Source organism: Gordionus sp. m RMFG-2023, chromosome 1, assembly GCF_954871325.1.
Source record: "Gordionus sp. m RMFG-2023 chromosome 1, tfGorSpeb1-WG-v2, whole genome shotgun sequence".
NCBI lineage: Eukaryota > Metazoa > Nematomorpha > Gordioida > Chordodea > Parachordodidae > Gordionus > Gordionus sp. m RMFG-2023.
In genome coordinates, this window is record NC_088775.1 from 63,211,132 (window position 1) to 63,235,608 (window position 24,477).

Below are 24,477 nucleotides of genomic sequence, written 5' to 3' on the forward strand. Positions count from 1 at the left end.
CTATAATTTAATGATTTCATTAAGTTATAATTATCATGAATAAATATTATTTTATTAAGATTTAAAGGACATAATAATGATCTTTTAGAGTTCAGAGTGAGCCCCATAAAAATGCACGCTCGCTGAGTGTGCTCGTAGCTGGAACGAACAGGACCTTTCTAGCTAATATTGAAAGTTTAAGAAGATCCAATGCTCTTATCTTCCAAAAATCGAAGGCATCTTTTATCTCCATTATAAGGCGAAAATAATGAATAACACTCTTTTTCTAAACTAGTTAAATAGTCTTGTTGTTGCAGGTTATTGTTTTGAATAGATGAATGTTTCGTAGCCAATGACTTAAGATAATCGAGTTTTGAAGCAACTTCCGTCGTTCCAGATTCGTTTAATTCGTCCGTATAAGGCCGTAGAGAGGTATCGTGTTGACATAAAAATTCAACCGGAGTAATATTTTTTTCCTTTAATATTTATTTACTATGTTTATAGATTGAAAACGAGGATCCAAAAGTGCTCCTAACACCTAAGTAAAAAAATAAAAGAAAGAGAAATAATATATAAAAAATAATTTATGTATTTTAAAATACTATCAGAAGATCGGTTATTGGAAATCTATGATCAAATTTAGTAAGCATATTTTGTTTAAGGGATGGCATGGGAGGACTATCATATTCTTTTACAATTAAATGATTTTAATTTCACTACGAAATAATAAGGCTAAGTTTATAGTAATAAAAATTCAATAGTTTTTTTGAAGGTTTTAAGAAAATTTAAAAGTTCATGCACCAAGTCCCAATCGGAGTTAAATAATTTGAGATCCGGTTTCTCCATTCTATTTAATAGAATATTTATAGGATTTTTGTTATTGCCAGTCACACTTTCCAGCATTATTAAAATACTATGCCAAAGTGTAGGCACATTTAATTTTAAGGTTTTATGTTTTTTCTCATATGATTTTTGATTTTCACTATCATCATCAAACCACAAACGATCTTCATAAAAAGGATCATTATCATCCAAATCTAAAATATCTGATGTATATGATATCGATTCAAAACATTTTCTATTTTCTTATTTTCAAAATCCGCTGTTTTAAATCTTAAGGTAACTATAACTTCTCTCACTTTTTTAATGATTTCTATTTTATTAACTTTTTTTATTCCATCGACTGTCACTAGATTATGTAATCCATGCCCCAAACATAAATGATGGTCATATTCTCCTAGACGAACACTTTTCTTTACATTGGGTCCTGCATCCGTAACCATTTGAATTTTCTTGGACCTTAAATCAAATTCATTTTCAACTTTTTCTATCTCGGAAAGAATAGTTTAAGCGGTATGTTTTTGAGTGACATGATGTGTCGCCAATGTATAAAATACAATATTAAAATTATTATCTATTTCGTTAAATGTAAAGGTGATATAATTTCGCTGTCTATATATATCGGTCTACATATCAAAAGTTATAGCACAAAATTTAGGACCTATATTAATTTGTTGGCATATGTATGCTTTCATTGTTAAATACACATCATCTAATCCACTCCGGCTAAGTGTAGTTCTACCTGGTAATTCTTTGGCATCTGAAATAATGCCATATTTCTACACAATAAAAATTTAATAATAAAAGTATTATGCCATAAAAAATTTTAAATGTGGGATGTTATAAAATAATTAAATATCCTAGATTGCCCTATAAAAAAATATAATGATTTTACAAAAATCTTGCATTCCAGTATTATTTATAGAAGAGAATGGCATTAAATCCTTGCAACACATGAGAACATAATTCCTTACCAGAATCCATTTTTTATCTTTTATAGGGTCAGTTGTATCTTCTACAATGGTTTTGAAAAATAACTTTAAATTTTGTGATATTTCTTCTTTACATGATAAATCATGTTTGTCAAGTAAATGTTTTATTATATTTGATGTGCTGATATTTTTTGAAAAAGATTTGATTCGATAACTAATTTTAAAATAATCAAAAATTTTACACTGAAAATGAATAATTATTTTCTTCCTCACCATCTTTATCAAGTGCTATTTGCAAGCATATATTACAAAAGATTTTATCTGTAGCAACACTGGTTCTCTTATTATTTGTGTCAGTTTTTAATATTAAGGATCCAAAATGTTTCCATGCAAAAGAAGGCTTTGCTAGGAAGGATATACTATATTTTGTTACAGGATATTGCAATGCTGCATCCATTATAATTGTTTTAGTCCTGGTATTTTTATATATGTTATAATGGCAACAAAATAAAAATCATTAATTAAAATTTCCTATTATGATAAAAAATAAATTTTATGTAACGAGTATACAATTACCTTTTCAAATTTAATGTCCTAATCTTATTTATCTAGCACGTTAGTTACAAACCTGCCAAAAGTGAACGAATATGGATTGTTACAAATCAAATTTATAGCAAATAATATTTATTAATTTTAAAAAATAAAATCGCATTTTTTAATAATTCAAAAAATAAATATTTTTCTTCTAATTAAAATTCATAAATAATATATAAAATAAATTAATAAAAAATATGTATCACGCCGCCACGCCGCCGAATTTTTAGATCGGCAGCGGCGTGTTGAGCGCCGACACTTTTTTGGCGCGCGGCGTCGGTGTGGTCAAAATCACCGGCGGCGGCGCACATGTCTAGGCATAATATATCGTTACATAATAAATATATACAAAATTATATAATAATAATTTTAATAAATATGAATATATAATAATTAAGGCTAGGCTTATTTTTGCATAACCTTGACGTGCTATTAGCCGAGCTCCCAGTGCCTACTTTTTGTCTAATTAGAGCCAAGCGATCTTTCGGCTAAGCCTAATTAGGTTTAGCCAATTTTTAGGCTAATAACGCTATTTATAAATTTCTGGCAATCTTATGACATGAATAAACTTTAATTTATATTAAGAAGTTCAATATAAAATATTCTGAAATTTATAAGGTGGGTATTCTACACATATTGGAATGCATTTCCGGCAAAATAATATTTAAAATTTAACGCGCTCAATTAATTATTTAAAATGCAAAAAATAATACAACAAAATACCTATCAAACTTTCTTACCTTAATTTTGATTTTTTTATATATGGATTTTCATTATAAATTGTTAAATACAAAAATTTTTTAGCAAAATCATATGAAATTCTCAGAGTAGATTTTCGGAATAAATTTGGTAAAATCACATTTATCAGGGAAATTAAAAATGCGCAGATGGCTGAGCCTTAAACCCGGCCCGGGCCGTATTTTAATTTTTCAAATATACCCGAGCCCTCCTAAAAAAAAATTTTTTTAAATACACTGGCCGGGCTATATATTTTAAAACCATATATTTTAAATTACCATTATTATCTATATAAATTAATATTTATTTTAAAGAAATTCAGGCTGGGCAGTGCAGATTTCTCAGAGTAGATTTTCGGAATAAATTTGGTAAAATCACATTTATCAGGGAAATTAAAAATGCGCAGATGGCTGAGCCTTAAACCCGGCCCGGGCCGTATTTTAATTTTTCAAATATACCCGAGCCCTCCTAAAAAAAATTTTTTTTAAATACACTGGCCGGGCTATATATTTTAAAACCATATATTTTAAATTACCATTATTATCTATATAAATTAATATTTATTTTAAAGAAATTCAGGCTGGGCAGTGCAGATTAAAATAACTCACAAAGTATTAAATATTGATAAAATTTAAAATTGACGTAAGACTGGCTTAGTTGTTGATAGTTTTTTTAAACTGGCTACTCTACTAGTTAAAGCAAGGCATTAATAGGAACTGATAAAGAAAGAAACCTTTTCATATTTCATAATTTTAACATTACTACTTCTGATTGTCGAGCATATTTTAAAAAAATAACAACCGGAAACTCAAAAATATCATCATAATTATTCATAAACAGGCCTTGGCCGAGATGATTAGAATTTAGTTTCATAAAAATTTTGTTTAAAAAATATATTTTTAAAAAATGTGCTCTCCAGGTCATTGCTATAAATCACTTAAATTCGCGAAACTTTTAGATATAATTTATCAATGAAAGTTGTCCAAGATTAGCTAAAATATTATCTATCATAAAACAAATCAGGATTTATATTTTGGGACAAGAAGAAATCTTTTTTATTTTTAAAATTTCATCACATTATTTTATCGCCCAGCGCTGAATAATTTTTTTAAGATTATTTTATCCCTTTTTTTTATTTAAGGGTGTTCCGAGAATTTATATGACGGCACCTGGCTTTTTATGAATAGAAAAGATTCAAAAATTTTTGTGATTTTATTTTACATCTTATTAAAACTATTTTTATTTTTATAAAAACAAATTACAAATAAATATATCTTTATAATAATTATGATTAAAAAGTTATAAAGGTTAAGATCTAGAGATCTATGATAACTTTTTATACAGGCTTGACAAAAAAAACCTCCTACCTACTACTACAGATGCGTAGAGAGAGATAATCACATGTGTAAGGCCAGGCTCCATGCCGAAATAATGAAAAAATTCCAAATAAATTCGAGCACAATCATATTGCGGATTGTGCTCAAACGGAGTCACGAAAAATAATTAACGAAATTAAGCATAAAGCAAAAACACCTATTGATACTCCCAGTATGATTATCTCGGAGATATTGGCAAATCTAGATGAATCCATCATAATAAAGATCCCTAACTCCAACCTTATTAAGAGGATAATACTCCGTACAAGAAACTCTCCCAATCATCCGCCATCGTGCCCAACTTCTTTGGCCGAATTATTTCTATCCTATGAATACACTATTACCGAGAAAGGCGAGAATTTTATTATTCATGATGATGAGGTAAACAATTTAATCGTTACTAGTTTATATTTCAATTTCAATTTCAAGTCAAAATTTATTTTATTTATTGTAAATTGCAATTAATTATTTTAAAATTTATTGATTAAACTTTTAATACTACAATTTTTATATTATATATTAAGATAAAGGAACGAATTTTAATATTATCGACTGAAAGAAATCTTGAATTCCTCTCTTCATGTGCAATGTGGTTCGCAGATGGTACTTTTAAATGCACCCCGCACTTTTTCATACTTTATACCCTTCACGGTATAAATAAAACGGTTTTCCCCCTAGTATACATATTGATGACAGGTAAAAGGAGTGATGATTACAAGCGAGTTTTTGAAATTATTCGATAGTATGTAACAATCTCTCCTGATTTTATAATGACCGATTTCGAGTTATCGGCAATCAATGCATTAAAATCGGTCTTCCCGTTAACGAAACAACGAGGATGTTTATTTCATTTTGGTCAACGTTTTTGGAGAAAAATACAAAAGTTTCCAAAACTATCAATTCTATATAAAACTAATCCACAATTTTGTTTATATTTAAAAATGATGGTATGTTTGGCCTACGTGCCAGAAACCGATGTAATAATGGCTTTTGAGACATTAACATAGAAAATACATACATAGGGAAATCATATGGGAGAGAAAGATTAATCCCAATTTATCCTATTTCCTTATGGAATTGTTATGATTCCACACTGAACGGAGAGGCTAATACAAATTTGTGGAAGGATGGCACCGTAGTTTTAATTCATTATTAACATCCTATCATCCGACGATATGGAAATTTATAGCAGGTATAATATTAAATTCACCCAGGTAAAAAATTTCATAGGATAATTTGCTTTTTTTAAAAAAATATGAAAAATTGATCAAATAAATAATTTTATATACATTGAATATTTATACCATTTTAAGGACTTAAAAAGCAACAAAATTTAACTGAGTTAAAGATTGTTCAACTACAAGGAGGTGATGATGAAACTTCACCCCGAAAAAAGTATCGAAATCTAACAGAAAGATTAAAGAGAATAGTTTCGGATTATAGAAATCGTAACATTTTATCGTACCTGAAGGGTCTCGCGTCTAATATTAATTTAAATATATAATTTTACTATAAAGTATTAATATCAATATATACATAAAAAATAATAGCAAATTATTACAGATTATTTTTTATATTATTCTATATTATTTAGTACGAAAATATAAAACTCTAGTATCTGGTAGATTGTAATTGTATACTCAAATTATTATTAGATTTTTCGTTAGTATTCGAATCGAATTAATTATCATTTATAATATATGATTTTGGCCAATATAAGTGTGTTGAACATTTTCTCTATTTAATAGATACTTGAATATTTTTAGTTAGATTCATTTTTGCTATAAAGTGAATTGATCTTCGATAATATGAAGAGTTTTATGTAAAAAATGAAACGCTAAATTTAAAATGAAATATCATAGTGAGAATAAATAAATTACGAATCAAAAATATTGAGGGTTGTAAACATGAATAAATTTAAATGAAATGAATTAGATTTCAGGAACCAGTTAAGTTCAGTTAGGGTTCAAGAATTTAAAAAAAAATTAAAGTAATATTTTAGAGATAATAAAATATATCTAAAAACGAGTTAATAAATAAGTCATATAATCGATTTAAGGTGCCAGAAGTAAATTATAGTTTAGCAATAACCTTATTTTTACCGAATTACAATAACGTCTCAAGATTTTTAGCAGAAAACTATTATTTCAGCCACTGGTTTTTATTTAAAAAGATAGCTTAATCAACGCAAAAAAATTATAATTTTATTAATGCTTAGCTATTTTTTACGGCATGGACATAAATTGAAGCATAACAAATGTTAATGTCGTAATTAGTAATAAAATAAATAATAAATGTCGTAAATTTTTTTAAAAATAAATTTGTTTTTCGATTCTTATTTGCCGGTCTGCACAACCCTGATTTTTTATATGTGTTGAAAATAAAATGGTAATATTTTTATCCTTAAATAGTTTGTACGAAAAATTTGGTCTCAAGATCCTCTTGTCTTCTTCTAAATTATTTCATTTGATCATCCATTAATTAATAAAGTGTTCACGCCAATGAAGGCACTATAAACTTTTTGATAACGAAAATGTAGAATGCAAAACACTAAATCAAAATAACTATCCACATCTAACATAGATATTATTCTGACTTCATCATACTTCAATTCCTTCAAATTATCATTCATAATTAAATATATCATATGTGTAATTCACATTACACCCTATTTCATAAAAATGGTTAATTATTTCAAAATAACCACCTACGCCTGATTAATCTAACGATAAAACTACAACTACTGCCAACACTACAACCACTGCCAACACTACAATCACTGCCAACACTATAACCACTGCCAACACAACAACCACTGCCAACACTACAACCACTGCCAACACTACAACCACTGCCAACACTACAACCACTGCCAACACTACAACCACTGCCAACACTACAACCACTGCCAATACCACAACCTGACATAAAAATGATTTTATCATCCAAAATATTCAGTCCTCTTTCATAATTTTCCATCAATGAATTCTATACAATTCCAATATATCAAAATTTAATTGTAGATTAATGATACAAAAAATTTAATTCTTTTATATTATTCCCAACAAAACACTCTACATTATCAATTCTATCATTCTTACCAATCTTTACAATTTACCCTTATTTATACCAAAAACTGTTGACTAATATAAAATTGTCATCCAAACATTTTATTTAAATGTACAAAACACAATCAATATCCTTTGTATCATCATGTTGCCACCCAACCTTATAAAATTAAATCCAGCAATATGTTAACAATTTAATAAGTGGATCTCAGCAAGATATCCAATTTCAAAATAAACAAATTGCAAGCTTAGAAAAATCATAAAAGCTACGCCTGATTAATCTAACAATAAAACTACAACTACTGCCAACACTACAACCACTGCCAACACTACAATCACTGCTAACACTATAACCACTGCCAACACCACAACCATTGCCAACACTACAACCACTGCCAACACTACAACCACTGCCAATACCACAACCTGACATAAAAATGATTTTATCATCCAAAATATTCAGTCCTCTTTCATAATTTTGCATCAATGAATTCTATACAATTCCAATATATCAAAATTTAATTGTAGATTAATGATACAAAAAATTTAAGTAAATACTTTTTCCTTTAATATTTCCTTTACTTTTAGATTACCAATCATCCTCAATTATTATACATCAATTAATAACTAACAAGTTCTTTTATATTATTCCCAACAAAACACTCTACATTATCAATTCTATCATTCTTACCAATCTTTACAATTTACCCTTATTTATACCAAAAACTGTTGACTAATATAAAATTGTCATCCAAACATTTTATTTAAATGCACAAAACAAAATCAATATTCACACTTGAAAAGGATAAGACTTTTAATCTCTTATCTAATTATACTATTGATTCAAATCCTTTAAAGCAAGCTAATATTGCTATAAAAGCAGAAAGAGAAACTGAATATTTTACAAAAAATAAAATAATTGCCAACAGAAAATAATAACTCATTAAACTTCCTTAATATACCAACCAGGGTTGTGCATTTGACTGGTCAAATACAATTCGGTCAATTGACCGATATTTGACCGGTCAAATATGGTCAAATTCAAATAAATGTTTTTTACACCAATATTAACTTTATTTTGCATTTATATAATACTATAATAAATCTATGTATAATAATAAATATCATAATATTTTTTAATTCATTCTATAGTCAATGTTTCACCCTCCGTGGCAGAGTCTTGTTCCGATTCATATTCAATATCATTATTTTCTTTAATATTTTTAATCAATCTTAAATTATGATACACTCTTACTAATTTTCCTGCTGTAGAAGCCTTTAATCTATTTCTGTTTTTCGTGTGAATATTGCCCCAAACCGACCAATTTCTTTCAGAAGAAGAAGTCGAACTAGGAAATGTTAGTAAAATATTAGCGACTTCTCTTAATGGGCAAGGTGGGCAAAATGCATTCCACCAACTTGAGGCCGAAATTTGATTGTTTCTTATGGAAGTTACAACTTTCCACATATTATGGCTATTAAATATACCGCTTTTGCTTCTGAAATTTACTATATTACTCAAAATATTTTGATTATCACCACCTTGTAAAATACCCAATTCTTGTATTATATTACATGCTTCATCAAATTCAGTATTAGTAAGATGCTCCCCTTGATATTGGGGGTCCAATAAATAAGCAGCATTGTGAGCACATGTATTTATATCAGTTTTTCTCTTTTCAAACATAACCTTAATTTTTTTTTCTTGAGATGGAGAAAATATAGAATCATGGCATGATTGTATTATGTGTTTTTCCAAATTAAGCATCTCGTTTTTTACTTGGGCCAAAGTACATTTATCCCCTTGCACTTTCAACAATGAGGTAGCTAAAGGTTGGAGTATAGCTAAAAATTTTAAATTTTTCGTCCAAAATTCTTCGTTTAATATATTATTGGTAATTTCTATGGGACAATTATCACAAACAGCTTCTTCAACAACTGATGCTTTTAGAGCTTTCTTGCATATTTGAATTTGCTCCATACATTTTATTGACGATGCCCATCTTGTTTGGCTAATTGTACTTAATGTAGATGGTATGCCATGAAGATTCTTATTAAGGGAAGATACTGCAGCTGGTATGTGTTTATTCTTGAAAAATTTAACAATTTTTTTAATTATTGAAATATGGTCACTGAAGGCGTCCAATCGTTCAAAATCGTGAAAGAATAACTGCAATGTATGCGCTGCACAACCATAACATTGTATATGATTATAAATAGATTCAGATTTTAGAATTCTCCAGGCTGCTTTCATGTTAGCGGCATTATCAGTAACTAAAGAATATACTTTTACCGGATTCAATTCATAAATTACATTTTTAAATTCCTGGGCAATATAATCTGCCGTATGGCGATTTTCCTCAGTATTTAAAAATTTGTAGAACACTGGAACAGGCGTCATCACCATAAAATTAATAATACTCTCGTTTCTAATGTTGCTCCAGCCATCTGATACAATTGATAAGTAAGGAGCTTTATCTATTATATCTGCAACTCTCACCTCCATATCACATGACGCTTTGTCTAGAAGATATCCAGCCAGCTGCCTTCTCCTGGGTAATGTGTAAATAGGACGTATTTTTTTAAAAAATTCTTGGATGTAAGGATTTTCAGTGATGTGGAAAGGTAAATTGCTCGCATATACAGCCTTTGCAAACAATTGATCCAGCTCATTTTTTTCTTTGGGATTAATTCTATCTATGAAACCGGTTATACAAGATTGAGATTTATATTTAATCGCCTTGCTTGTAGATTGATTAGAAATAAGGGAATCAAATTCTCCTGAGTCACAAGACAAAATATTGTTCATTTGATAATCATTCTCACTAATTTCACCCAATTCTTCATTAGAGTTAGACTTAGAAGTATTACAAATTACATTTGTGATATTTTTTGTAGAGGTTGATATTTTGGAATTTGAATAAAATTTTTCCTTAATTATAACAGGGCACATAGTACAGCTGCTTAATAAATGTTTGACCATTCTATCAACGTGGGTGATATAGGACATCTTGCAAAACTTGCACACCGCTTTAACTGATTTACCATCGCGTACTTCTTGAAAATGTTTCCAAACATGATGCTTTGGTTTGACCATAATCCCTAATATATTAAAATTTAACAAAAAATGATTTTGATTATTGTAAAGTTAATCAATCTTAACTATTTTATAATTATCGACCAATTATTCCAATAATTTCTTAATATTATAATTATAATATAATAAACTTTTTACCAGAATTGAATAATATTCCGTAAATCTGACCAGAACAATTAAAATGAAAATTAATTTTAAAAACCAAATATAGCAAGTGTAAGTAAAACAAATGAGAATTAATATAATTTATACTCGGCTAAATTTTAAATAAAATTTAAATTTATTAAAAAATAAGAATGAAAAAATTATATTATGATTATAATAAATCGGGTATTTTTATTTTTTTTAAGAAAAATGAATTGAAAAAAATAAAGAAGGCGAGAAACGGCAATGATTAGGCAAAAAAATAACTAAAAATATTACTATATTTAGAAAAATTACATATTTATATTTTAATAAAAAAATAATAAGATTGATAAACATGCTTTTAATGCATACTAGTTAATTATATCAAAATATTTATTCGCCATTAATATTTTAGAGTATTTGACCGTATTTGACCAGTCAAATACTCCTCCGGTCAATTGACCAGTCAATTGACCGAATTTGACCGGTCAATTGACCGACATGCCAACCCTGATACCAACCCACAAGAAACCCATATTTGAAGATAAATATAATATCCAACATTTTCACTATTAAACTGATAAAAAAATTTTAATTCATGAGCTTACCAGACCTCAGCACAGCTTCTACCAAATCTAACTGCCCTTTATGTAATAAACTCGTTAAAGTAACCAAATTGGGGCTATTGCCATCTCATCGAAACCAGAAGATAAAATGTCCTCAATCTGGGTTTCCCATCTTATCACCAGCTATCCCTCGAACCCTAAATGCCTTTTCTGCCCTTGCCCTCGCACAACCTATAGTTACCATTCCCACGTTGACTGATGTGCCTACTAGCCCAATAGTCCCCACCTCAACCGCCGAAAATGCTCTCACTTTCAATCCAACCGACTCCACAGATGTAGAAATATTTCTAGTCACACCAAAACCATTTGTGATTTCACGTATACCTAAGGGAGCAAGACTTCAAGTTGCCAAACACGTCTCAAAGAACTTGACTTCCTTGATAAATAATTATTCTTCCATAAAACACTGGCTAGACACCCTGTCATTTGCCTTTACTACCTGCCACTTTTCCACATCTTTTAAAGGTGATGACACTGATAAAAATAAAAATCACAAAAATGACCTACTCACCAAGGCCAAGCTTATATCTAAAAAGCTGGATAACCTGAATGTTAAATCCGCCATATGACTGGCAACATCTGACAATAAGCTAGCTCCCTACGATCAAACAACTTATCAAGCTCTTCTCCTAAAACACCACCCACACGATCTTAAGGACGAAATACCGTCTTACCCCGAAGCTCCTCTAATTGCAACCACCTTTACCTCAAGCGAGGTTAGAAAGGCTATTCTCTCCTTCAAACGCGATTCTTCACCGGGGGTTGATGGGTTTCGCCCAATATTCCTACAGGATCTAACCGCACCTTACATCACACAACAATGCGACGTTTTGGAAAAAATTACTCAACTCATCAACCTTATGCTTGCTGGAGGCTTACCGCCCGCCATTATTCCACTCCTTTATGGAGCTAAACTCATCGCCCTCCACAAACCTAATAAAGATATTCGTCCTATCGCTATTGGAACCACTTGGCGCCGATTAACCGCAAAGCTAGTAGTGAGCAGAATATTGTTCACAGTATCTAATCACCTGTGCCCTAATCAATTAGGAGTCAACGTAAAAGGGGGATGCGAGGTATCCTTACACATGACCAGAATGTATCTACAAACAGACCCCAGTGACGATATCCTAATTAAGATAGATTTTTCAAACGCTTTTAACTCTCTAAAACGAACAGCGTTTCTTAATCCCATCCTTACCCTTTACCCAGAATACTCGCAATTCATCTTCGATTGTTATGCTAGTCCATCGCATCTTCAATTTGGAGATAGATTGATTCCTTCTAGTAGTGGAATACAACAAGGTGACCCTCTAGGCTCCTTCTTATTCAGTCTGGGCATTAATAGCCTAATACAAAGCATAAATGACCAATGTAAACTAAACCTTCATAACTGGTATATCGACGATGGTATACTAGGCGGCTCACCCAGCGAAGTTATGAAGGCGGTCGAAATAATAAAATCCAGCGAGAGCAGTTTGGGACTGCGAATCAATCAAGACAAGAGCGAATATTGTCCTCTTGGAATCATCGACCTTAACTATGATCCTATGTTCAATCATACACCATTGAACTTCTTAACACATCTCGGATCTCCAGTGGGTAAAGACGAGTCCTTTCAAGTTCTTCGCCGACACTCTACTAGAGATATCCCTTATGCGCGGTACACTATCTCGCCTCCCAGCCCACCAAGCGTTCTTTCTATTAAAGAACTACCTCCTAATCCCAAAAATTCTATATACACTCCGATCGTCACGTATCTTCCAATACGACGTCAACCTCGCTGCACACGAGCTAGAGATTAAACACCTTACAGAGGATATACTCAATCTCAAATTCGAAGACCTATCTTGGCTACAAGCTACCTTGCCAACCAAATCCGGCGGCATTGGCATACGATCGCCTTCCCTACTCTCTGTTAGTGCGTTCATATCCTCTCGCCTGTCCTGCGAGCCCATCATACACGCACTCACAAAACATCCTGACCCTTTACTTCCCCAGGCAATTGATCTATGGAAATCTCTTTCATTAGTCGATCCTCCCTCATCGACACTGCAGAAGGACTGGGATAAGCCTCTAGTTGGCAACTCCGTTGCATACCTTAAATCGAAAAGCCAACCCGAGGACCATTCTCTACTCTTCTCCATTTCCGCAGACAGCGGGTATGAATTTCTCGAAGCTTTTCCATCACGAAACCTTGACCAGCTCCTAAGCAATGATGAGCTACGTCACGCCATATGTCTAAGACTTAATTGTGATATGGTAATACCCTATCACTGCATCCTTTGTCAAACGCCGGTCAACTCCAAAGGCCGTCACTCTTTACACTGCAAGCGCTGTAGAGGCAGATTCATTAGACATTCAAAATGCAATGATACTATTGCCAGGGCCCTAAAATCTGCCGGTATCCCATCAACCCTAGAACCCACTGGACTCTACAATTCTGATGGTAAGCGTCCCGATGGCTCTACCATGATCCCTTGGAAGAGGGGGGAATTTCTAACCTGGGATTTCTCATGCATCGATCCCCTTGCCTCTTCCAATATAAATAGAGATGCTCTAGTAGACGCCGAGACGAATAAACTCGCTAAATATTCGCCATCGCTTCCGGCCAATTACACATTCCTACCACTAATCGCCACGACTCTAACATCGTTCGGCTCTCACGCCCTTGCCTTCTTTAAAGAGCTGGGGAAACGGATCTCTACTAGGACCGAAGATCCCAAAGAGGGTTACTACCTACGCCAAAGATTAGCCCTCAATATAATAAAATCCAATTACCTCAGCTTCATATTCTCAATGACTGATACCCCCTAATTACTTACAATTTATATCTAAATTTTATTCATTAATTAATATTGAATTTATGATTTTATTTTTATATTTAGTATTACATAAATTACTAATATCTTAAATGTTCTATTATATAATATTCTAACTGATTAATATAATATATTGTATTTATATAATTAATTTTATATATTCATTAAAATATGAATTTTTAAATGTTTAATTATTTATATTATATCTTTTGGAAAAATGTTTTATGTTTTAAAAAATTAATGAAGGTTTTATTTTGTTTTAAAAACGATTATAATTTACAATAAACTGTGTACTTAACCCGTATAGGATTTTTTTTATTTAAGGCCCCTTGCCCTAAATTTTCAAAATTTCGTTATTTTGAATAATTTTGGCTGTATTTTATAAATTGTTTTATACTGAATTTATGACCATAAATTAATATTAAATGCTTCATATGATTTTACAACTGATTAAAAAATAATTTAAATTTATTTTTAAAAATCATCTCAGGTTTTTTAAATAATATTTAAGCCTGGTGTACCATTTGAAACCGTTGTTTAATATTGACTGCTGTCATTCTACTAAGGGCAGTTAATGTGCAACCATTATAAAACGACTGCTGCCATAATTTTTTAATTTAAAACCATTGGTAATACCCTATCTCATTTGAAAATCGATGTTTAAAAATAATTGGGATAAAATTGATATTTCGATAGATAATAATATTTATTTCTCACTTCAAAAACATTGACAGCCATTTTCTATAAAAATTAATGTTTGAAAATAAATTGGGTTAGTATGACTACAAATAATATAGAATGCTAATAAATTAAGTTCTCTCTTCAAAAATATTGGCGCATTTAAACAATAATTAGTGTTTTGGAACTAAAATGACTGCGATTAGCCAGGAAATTTCAGAAGCAATAAATCCTATTCCTCCTTCTATTGGACCTTATTTTAAAATATAATTCAAATAATAAAAAAAATAAATCCTTAATATCAAAGTTTCTACACATATTGGAATACAGTTCCGGCAAAATCAGATTAAAAATTTAACGCGCTCAATTAATTATTTAAAATGCAAAAAAATAGAACAAAATACCCATCAAACTATCACCTTACCTTAATTTTGATTACCTTTTTATATATGGATTTTCATTATAAATTGTTAAATACAATTTTTTTTTTAGCAAAATCATATGAAATTCTCAGAGTAGATTCTCTTCGGAATAAATTTGGTAAAATCACATTTATCAGGGAAATTAAAAACGCGCAATAAATTAGATCAGACCTACAGACCCAGCCTTAAACCCGGCTTGGGTACATGGACCGGGCTGTATTTTAATTTTAAATATACCCAGGCCCAGCCTAAAATTTTTTTTTTTAAATACAAGGGCCGGGCTTATATTTTAAAACCACATATTTTAAATTACCATTATTATCTATGATATAATATATTTTAAAGAAATTCGAGCCGGGCAGTGCAGTTTAAAATAACTCACAAATTATTAAATATTGATAAAATTTCTAAAAAATTGACGTAAGACTGGCTTAGTTGCTGTAGTTTTCTTAAACTGGCTACTCTACTAGTTAAAGCAAAGAACTAACAGGAACTGATAAAGAAAGAAACATTTTCATAATTTTAACATTATTACTTCTAATTAATTGTTCAGCATATTTTAAAAAAATAACAACCGGAAACTCAAAAATATTATCATAATTATTCATAAACAGGCCTCGGTCGAGATAATTAGAATTTAAAGCATAAAAATTTTGTTTAAAAATATATTTAAAAAAAAGTGCTCTCCAAGTCCCTGCTATAAATCACTTTAAATTCGCGAAACTTTTAAGATATAATTTGTCAATGAAAGTTGTCCAAGATTAGCTAAAAAATTATCTATCATAAACAAATACAAATTAGGATTTATGTTTTTGGGACAAGAAAAAATCTTTTTTTATTTTTAAAATTTTATCATATTATTTTATCGCCCAGGGTTGAATAATTTTTTTAAGATTATTTTATCTATTTTTTTATTCAAGGGTATTCCGAGAATTTATATGACGGCACCTGGCTTATTATTTGTTTTAAATTTAAGGCTATAAAATTAATGATTTTGACGATTACAATAGATTTAATAAGATGGAGGTCTAATCAATGCAATGTTCCCCTTCATCTTATCTTATTTAAAAATTTCTAGCCTCCAGATATGGCTGGGAGTGGGGGGAGGGGGGGGGGGTGGTTGTATCTATATGAACCATTTATTTTTTAAAAAATATTTTTGAAAAATTTAAATTATATTATATTTATAGATAAAAAAAAACTTTTTACTATAATAAAAAGAAAAAGTTATCAACATGTTTTTTTCGCGCTGGATAGGGTTAATCATATGAATAACTAGAGGTTATTAGAATCAAGGCTAGCTGAATCAATTAAATTATGCTTAAAAATATGATATAATAAGTATTCATTGGCTACTATTATAGCTTTAAATTAATTTTATATGATAATTATTATAATTAGAAAAAAAATTTAAAAAATAATTAAAAACTTAAACATTTTTTAAAATTAATAAAATGTCATATTTTGACATTTTTATATGAATTATTTAGATGCAAATGATGTATTATATCAATAAAACATAGTCCTTAAAAAATAGAAGAATAATAATTATAATCATCTATGTAAGAGACTTAATAAACCAATGGAATCTACAAGCCCCGGGTTTGGGGCTTGTTGGGGGAAAATTTAACTTTAAAATATTAAAAATATTTATTAATGTATAACTTTAGATAAATGTTTGTTGGCCTATCTCATAGTATTTTATAAATTCAAATACAACAATTATCTTCAGGCTTATGATGATTTTGACAAAAACGCCGATAGCCCTAGTCCCTACTATTGGAAGAAAGTTGATCATGAGATCAAAAATTTAGATTATTTACCGGTTGACTAAAAAACGTTACGTTTTTAAATCTTTATAACTCTAAAACGCGTCATCGTTCTTTTTATGAAATCTATTTTATTGTGTATCTTAATAATCTCAAAATATTTTAAATTTTAAAAATGTAGTCGGGACACTCATCTTTTTAAAAATTTCTCCTAAATCATAAACTATAACATAAAAATATTTCAGTATTATCAAAGAAATCTCATTATTAAATGCCACTAACAATATAAGCATTTACGGTAATTTTATAAATTAATTATTTTATCAAGAGAAGATCTGATAATTATAAAATTATGCCATGAGAAGAAAAATTGGATAGAAGTTTCATTCCTGAATTTTCCAGAAGAAAGATGAATATTAGTCCAGTTCAACAGATGTAGAGAAACTTCAAGATACGGGTTCCATATATCGAAAAACTATCAAGTAATAGGCTAAAACCTTTTGAATCTTACAAACTTGAAAAAAAAAAGTAATAGGCTACAACCTTTTGAATCTTACAAACTTGAAAAAAAATTGGTAAAATATGGCCCTTAATATCAAATTGGCGTTTATTGTCAGGTTCATGCAAGAAAAAAAAGGATAGATTAATTACATAAATTTTTATTATTTTAATAATTATACGGATCTCAAAATATGCTTTGTGTTTTCCATTATAATTAATAATTACGAAAAAAATTTGAAAAAAAGGCGAGCGTCCGGCTAAAGATCAATATAATGGGAACATGTCTAGCCTATTTTTAAATAAATAAATAAAAAAATTTTTGTCCAATATTATTATTTCAAATTTTTTAAAAAACGATTTAATCTAATTATTTGAAAAAATTGAGGATACGAAACTTCATAAATAGCAAGTGACGTGTTTTAGAGTTACAAAAATTTAAAAACATTACGTTAAATAAATATAGAAACGTCAATTAGGCTGGTTTCTCGTTTTTTGAAAAAGGTCTCAACTTGCTAAATGAGTTACAATATAATTAGTGAGTTTAAAGAATTTCTTTAGAAAAATAGAGATCGGGAAAAATATTATCAGCTAGGAATTTCCAAAAGGTGACAAATTTATTGTTAATATATTTAAAATATAAAAACATAATAAAGATGAACTATTTATTAAGAAGTAATTGGATAAGTAGTAAAGAATTTTAATACTTTATATTAATTATACCGATCATTCGTCAAATATGAATCAGTATTGCATACGTGATAATTAATTCATGATATTACTCGGGAAAAATATTATCAGCTAGGAAATTCCAAAGGTTCCCAATATATTTAAAATATAAAAACATAATAAAGATGAACTATTTATTAAGAAGTAAGTGGATGAGTAGTAAAGAATTTTAATACTTTATATTAATTATATCGATCATTTGTCAAATATAAATCAGTATTGCATACGTGATAATTAATTCATGAAATTACATTCGCGATAATGAATTCGCTGTAATGCATTCGAGATAATATATTCGCTGTAATGCATTTGCGATAATAATTTCGCGGTATTGCATTAGCTCTAATGCAATCGCGCTAAGACATTCGCTATAATGTCTTCGCTCTAATACATTCGCTATGATGCATTCGCTGTAATGCATTCGCGGTAATGCATTCGCTATAATATCTTTTCGCGGTAATCAACATTCGCGATAATGCATTTCGCGGAAAAAGTTTCGCGGTATTGACGTGATACGAATAAAAAGTAAGTAGACATATAGTTTATAATCCTTTATTATATACAGTTGATTATAAAATATTAGATAAAATGCCACTTTTATAGACGTATTTGACAGTTATAATATATTACAGCTAATATTATAATGAATTTTACTAATAAATGCTTTTGATAATAAATATAGTAACAATTTGCTTTTAAGTTAAACATTTTATTATTCATTTTACAATATATGTAATAAATTTGATATCTTTTCTTTTCTTTTTTACGTTAGGAAAGCTATTTTTTTCTTTTTCAAAAAACAGTTTTGGGTTAAATTTTTAATACAAGTTTATTTTTGATATTTTTACAAACTACTATTATTTTAAGATATAATATACCATCTGAGGTGGTGCGACAATATATAAAATCTTAATTGTTTCATCATATTATTCTGGTCCTTATTTTATAGTTAGAAAATATTTCATTTCTAATATGGCATCCTTGCCGTGTAAATAACTCCAGGCTTCAATATATTTGTATAATTATTTCTTCCAAAGATTATTAGTGTTTTTATTTTATCAATTTATCCAACATAAAAAATTCTGATATGGCTATTACTGCAAATTAACCAGCATCTATTATTTGCTTTGCTATGTAATTTAATATTATTACTACAACGGCTGAGAGCATATGATTACATATTTTAGATAAACAATAATGGTCAACTGTGTAGTCGTTTATATATTATATATCATTTAAAATGGATGTTAATCTTTTAGAAATTTAATATCTCACAATAATTTTCTCGATTACTTATCTAGCTACCATCATGTCATCTAAAAGGAAGCTATAACCACTTAATAGTTTTATGATTTGGATGGTCGTTTATACTCTCTTCTTCAAGAATTGCTGATTTGGTTTAGGCCTATAAATTTTTCCTTATTAGTCCATTCTATAAATGTGTAATGGTAACAGAGAGTTATATTAGTTTGATAACCTTTTGTCAATGTAAGTTGCTAAAAATTATATTATTGCATTATGTGGTTTAAAAACTATTATCAATTGACGCATATGTATGAATTAATTAATCTTTTTTATCACTTGTAATTCTTTAGACGCAAATTTTTTTTATATCAGCAATCGAAAATATTTTATACTGTAATAAATAGATTTTGTATTAAAATATTTTATTTTTAGAAATGTTTTGTATTGTTTTAATTATTTATATGGCAGTTTATTTTGTATGCATAATATTAATAAATGAGAAAATTAAAAATCAGAATAATTGTTCAGAGTTAAAAAATTTAAAAAATGTATAATATATTTATATAAAACTCGACCGAAGGCCCGCAAATTGGGGGGCATGGGGGCGAAGGCCCCTATAAAAATTTTTTAGTTGAGCCCCCTTAGATTGTAAAGGCTAACGACGCCCCTGATATTAAACACTTGTTACATTTATTATCACATTCTGATTTATTATCATATTGTATTATTCCATCTTCTTCATTTGACTCCTCACTTGTACATGCGATATCATCGACTGTTTCATTTAATTCTGGTACCAAATCTATACACTGGCAAATGAATATAATTCGTTATGAAATTTAACACTCAATATATATGCCAATTGTGCCAGTTTTTCCAAGGCCTTTTCAGAAATACCTTTACTATTTATTTCATCATAATGTCTTGTTTGCAAATATTGCACATTCAAGATAAGCTCTCAATTCGCAGAAAGTAGTTCCTACAAGCTGTTTATAATTTGATCAATTTATAGGACGAAATAGTTCGAACCTATAAAGGTCAATCGATTCTTGAGGACGTTCATCTTGGCATTTGTCACTATATATTCTCTTCGCTCGTCCTATTCGATCTTTTTACAAAGCATTTTGTACTCAGATACTCTCCGGGACTTATAAATATGAAAATGTTTCATTTAAATTAGCAGCCATTTTATTGCTTTATTTTGAATCGATGTAATAATCAGAAGATTTAGCATCTTCTTTCATTTTCCATGGTGACAAAGTACCTAATTTTTAAGTTTGAAGATATGACAGTGGCCCCATTATTTTAAAAATTTCCAAATATATTATAGCTGTACATAGAGTCTTAAATTTACATAAATAATCAAGTTTTTGTCTCAAATTATTTATTATCTATTATAAATGGAAGTGCCTTTATCGTTATTGGAAGCAAGCTATCTTTACCATATATCCATCTAAGGGCTTTTTCACATGCACCACCTTATCTCACCTATTTTTTGCAGCCTTCTCAACTTATTTTGGCCAGATGAATTATTCTGTTTCACCCAAGCATTTATCCTTTTATCTGATTCACCGACCTGGATTTTATTTGATTTTAATGAATTGAGAACAAGAAATGTTGGCTATATTATTTCTACAATAAATCAATGTATTAAAATATAATATAATAAATTAATCAAAACTTAGCTTTCACTCTACTCAAACGGAAGCGTTTTCATTTGAAAAAAAACAAAGAAAAGAACGTGGTAATGATATGTAGCGTCAAACGACGTTATTGATATATTATGCATTAAAATATAGTAAACGACATGACAATTCTCAAGGAATGTGATATTCAAATCATAAAGATATCATATCATTAAAAATAAATAAATGATAAGAGAAAATAATGTGAACATAATAATAATTTATTTCTAATCGGCCTCTATTTTGATATTTTCCTCTGATCGGCCGTAAAAATCGACATTTTCTCGCGGAACCGTACTGTTAAACCGCTAAAAACCTGTATTTTTTATCGAACCTAAACCACTAAAATAATTTATAGCCGAACCTGAACCGAACCGCTAAAATGCCTCTGAACCGGTTCGAGCCTCATGATTTTATGCCTAATAAAATAATGTGTAAATTATTACTAGCATATTGTAAAATTTTTAATTATATTGGAACTGTTTTAAAGATTATTATCAATTACATTTGATTGATAAGTGTCAGTCATAATTTTTATAAACTTTAGAATATTGCCATTTTACAGCATTTTTTAAATATTTTAAGCTTATAAATTATATTACCTAGAGAAAATTAAATCCAATATATAAATTATTTATATATAGTATTATAAATGACACATCAAAATGTAATATCACTGATTGTTAAATAAATATGAAAGGCCATCATAAATCTTGAGCGTCACAAAAAAAACTACCATCTAGAATTTGATAAAATTAACAAAATATCACAACAAAAGTCTAATAAAATAAAAAAGTTTAAGATGTCATCAAGCCAATAGACGATAGAAGAAGCATTAAAAGAACAAACAATATCAATAAAACTTAATTAAAAAAAAATAATAGATGATTGTACTGAGTTGGTCACTTTTAATAGCAGACCATTCAAATTAATCGATGATAGCGGGTTTAAAAAATTCTTGATCCTTATTAGAAGCCGTGGGTAAAATTAAAATTAATTCTCAAAATATTTAATCTAATGTTGCAGAATATAAGCCTTAAGTATTTGGTAAAATATAATCAAAGATATAAATATTATAGGTAATTTTTCTAAAGAACCTAGGTTAAATAAAACTATGAATATTTTAAACTATTAGAGAAATCAGAGTAATCGATGCTCAGAATTATGTAAATTGTGTGATATCATACTGGCAGTGCCAGCTACCCAAGTTAGTGTGGAAATATGTTTTTCAACAATTAAATTTATACTATCTCTTTATAGATGTAATTTGAGTGAGAACGAATTTTGAAAATATATTAATTGTGCGGCTTAATAATAAATTTTAAGTAAAGTTAAATATTGTTCATATTAAAATTAATCATGATATTTATTTGTATGATTTATAATTTAAATATTATTTTATAATATGCAATTAATAAAAATGAAGGTTTTATGTGTGTTTTTTATTTTAATGATGAAATAAAAAAAATATACCTCCCTATACATAATTCGAATGTAGATTTGAATACAAAAATGTTCAAACCGGTTTTTAGAGGTTCGAACCGAACCGATATATTTATTTTTTACGAATCGAACCTGAACCTTGAACCGTTATTTTTATCCGAACCTGAACCGATATTTGTTTCGGTTTGGATCCCTGATTATAAATACAATATAATATACATTGTTGTGATGATTTAATGAAACATATTGACGATTAAATTAAAACCCATCCATATAAAATTATTTTCTTTGCAAAAATAATTAAAATATAGACAAAGCATTATTGAAATTTCTTTTATTATTCCTTTTGTTATTTTAATTATTTTTAGCAAACAAAATAATTTTATATGGATGAGTTTTAATTTAATCGTCAATATATTTCATAATCATCACAACACTGTAGCGAATAAAAAGATATTTTTATTTATAATAAATTTTTCTTATTAATTTTTATAAACAATTGCTTTAAAAATTTTCATCTGATAGACAGGAACGATTGACAATTAATACGGCATTAGCTATACTAAAAACGCGCTCTGCAGGGGCAGATGACGGGATTGCGGTATTATACTTAATAAACAACTCTTTTAACGTGGGGAATGTATTAAAAACATTAATTGTTTTGTCCTTTGCTTCAAAAAATTGAGATAAATTATCCTCCTCCAATCCATCCTCTACTTCCTCGTCAAAAAAAAGGATATCTTGAAATTAACAGTTCTTGCATTATCATTTCTAGGGTTTTCAATAAAGCTATAAGTTTTTTTTATAAGTTCGTTCTGTCGAAGTTTAATCCATGGTCAGAAGTTTGAATACTGGATGTATAATTGCAGAAAGAAATTATTGATCTTCATATATATATGTTCAAATCTTTAAAAAAAAAAAAATTTAGCGATAGGTTCCTTTTATTAATCCCATTTAATACTTCGTCCATCAATGGTTGACCATATTTTAAGCCACTAATTTTTTTTAATTTTAAAATAACTATCGTTATCGTTGGCGTCAAGTATCCCAAATGAATTTTTTCTTCAAAATAATGATTTTGCTTAGTTATATTATATTATATAAAAAATTAATATTAGAATCAAATGTCGTTTTAAATTGGAACTTGAAGATTTTGAAACTGATATAATTTTTGGGCACATTTTACATTTGGTAAGTATTGAATTAGTTCCTTCAATATAGGATGTTACTGTCAAATATTTATCATATTTGGGACATTGTGTTAATTCATCTGATTTTGAATTTACAGAATCAGATGATGAAATAATAATATCCATGCTTATGCTGATCTATTAAATTAAAATATAAACAATAATATCCAAATTAATAAACTATAATAATGGCGTGTTAAAAAAATTGAAATGTGAAAAAGGAACAATAGATTATAAAATATATAAGACTTTTTTCTTAAAAGGATTAATATTAGATTTTTCAAATAAATAAAAATAAAGTGTTTTTAAAATTGAGCGAACATTAAATTCGAACGCGTTCATCATAAAAAAAGAATGCGTTCAAGTTCAAAGTTCGTCAAAAATAAAAGGAATGCCGTTCATCATTTTTTTCAAAAAATCGAACTTCGTTCACGGTTCAAATGAACGCGTTCGTTTACAACACTATGTAGTAGTATATATTTATAATTATAATAATTTTTATTTTATAAATTACGTATTTACTCTGGGAAGGTTTCACAGACCTTAATCAGTCACAAAATGCTTTTATATTAAAAACTACTCAACAAACCAAAATAGCTGAAATTTGGAATATAGATTCT

General features: G+C 28.8%; 1 protein-coding gene across 6 annotated transcripts in view; it reads right to left on the reverse strand.

Annotated features, from left to right (window-relative positions):
• The window catches only part of LOC135930665 (alpha- and gamma-adaptin-binding protein p34-like), a 91,553-nt gene that overhangs the window by 21,460 nt on the left and 45,616 nt on the right, over window positions 1–24,477 (reverse strand). The window contains exon 3 of one of the 6 annotated variants that reach the window (XM_065467479.1): window positions 8,633–10,629. The exons of 4 other annotated variants lie outside the window; for them this stretch is intronic. In XM_065467479.1, the coding sequence (XP_065323551.1) occupies window positions 8,669–10,624 (1,956 nt within the window). In that variant the 5' untranslated portion in view covers window positions 10,625–10,629 and the 3' untranslated portion in view covers window positions 8,633–8,668. Of the gene's footprint in view, window positions 1–8,632; window positions 10,630–24,477 lie in introns of those variants that run through there. One more of the 6 variants, XM_065467481.1, reaches the window with a different exon arrangement.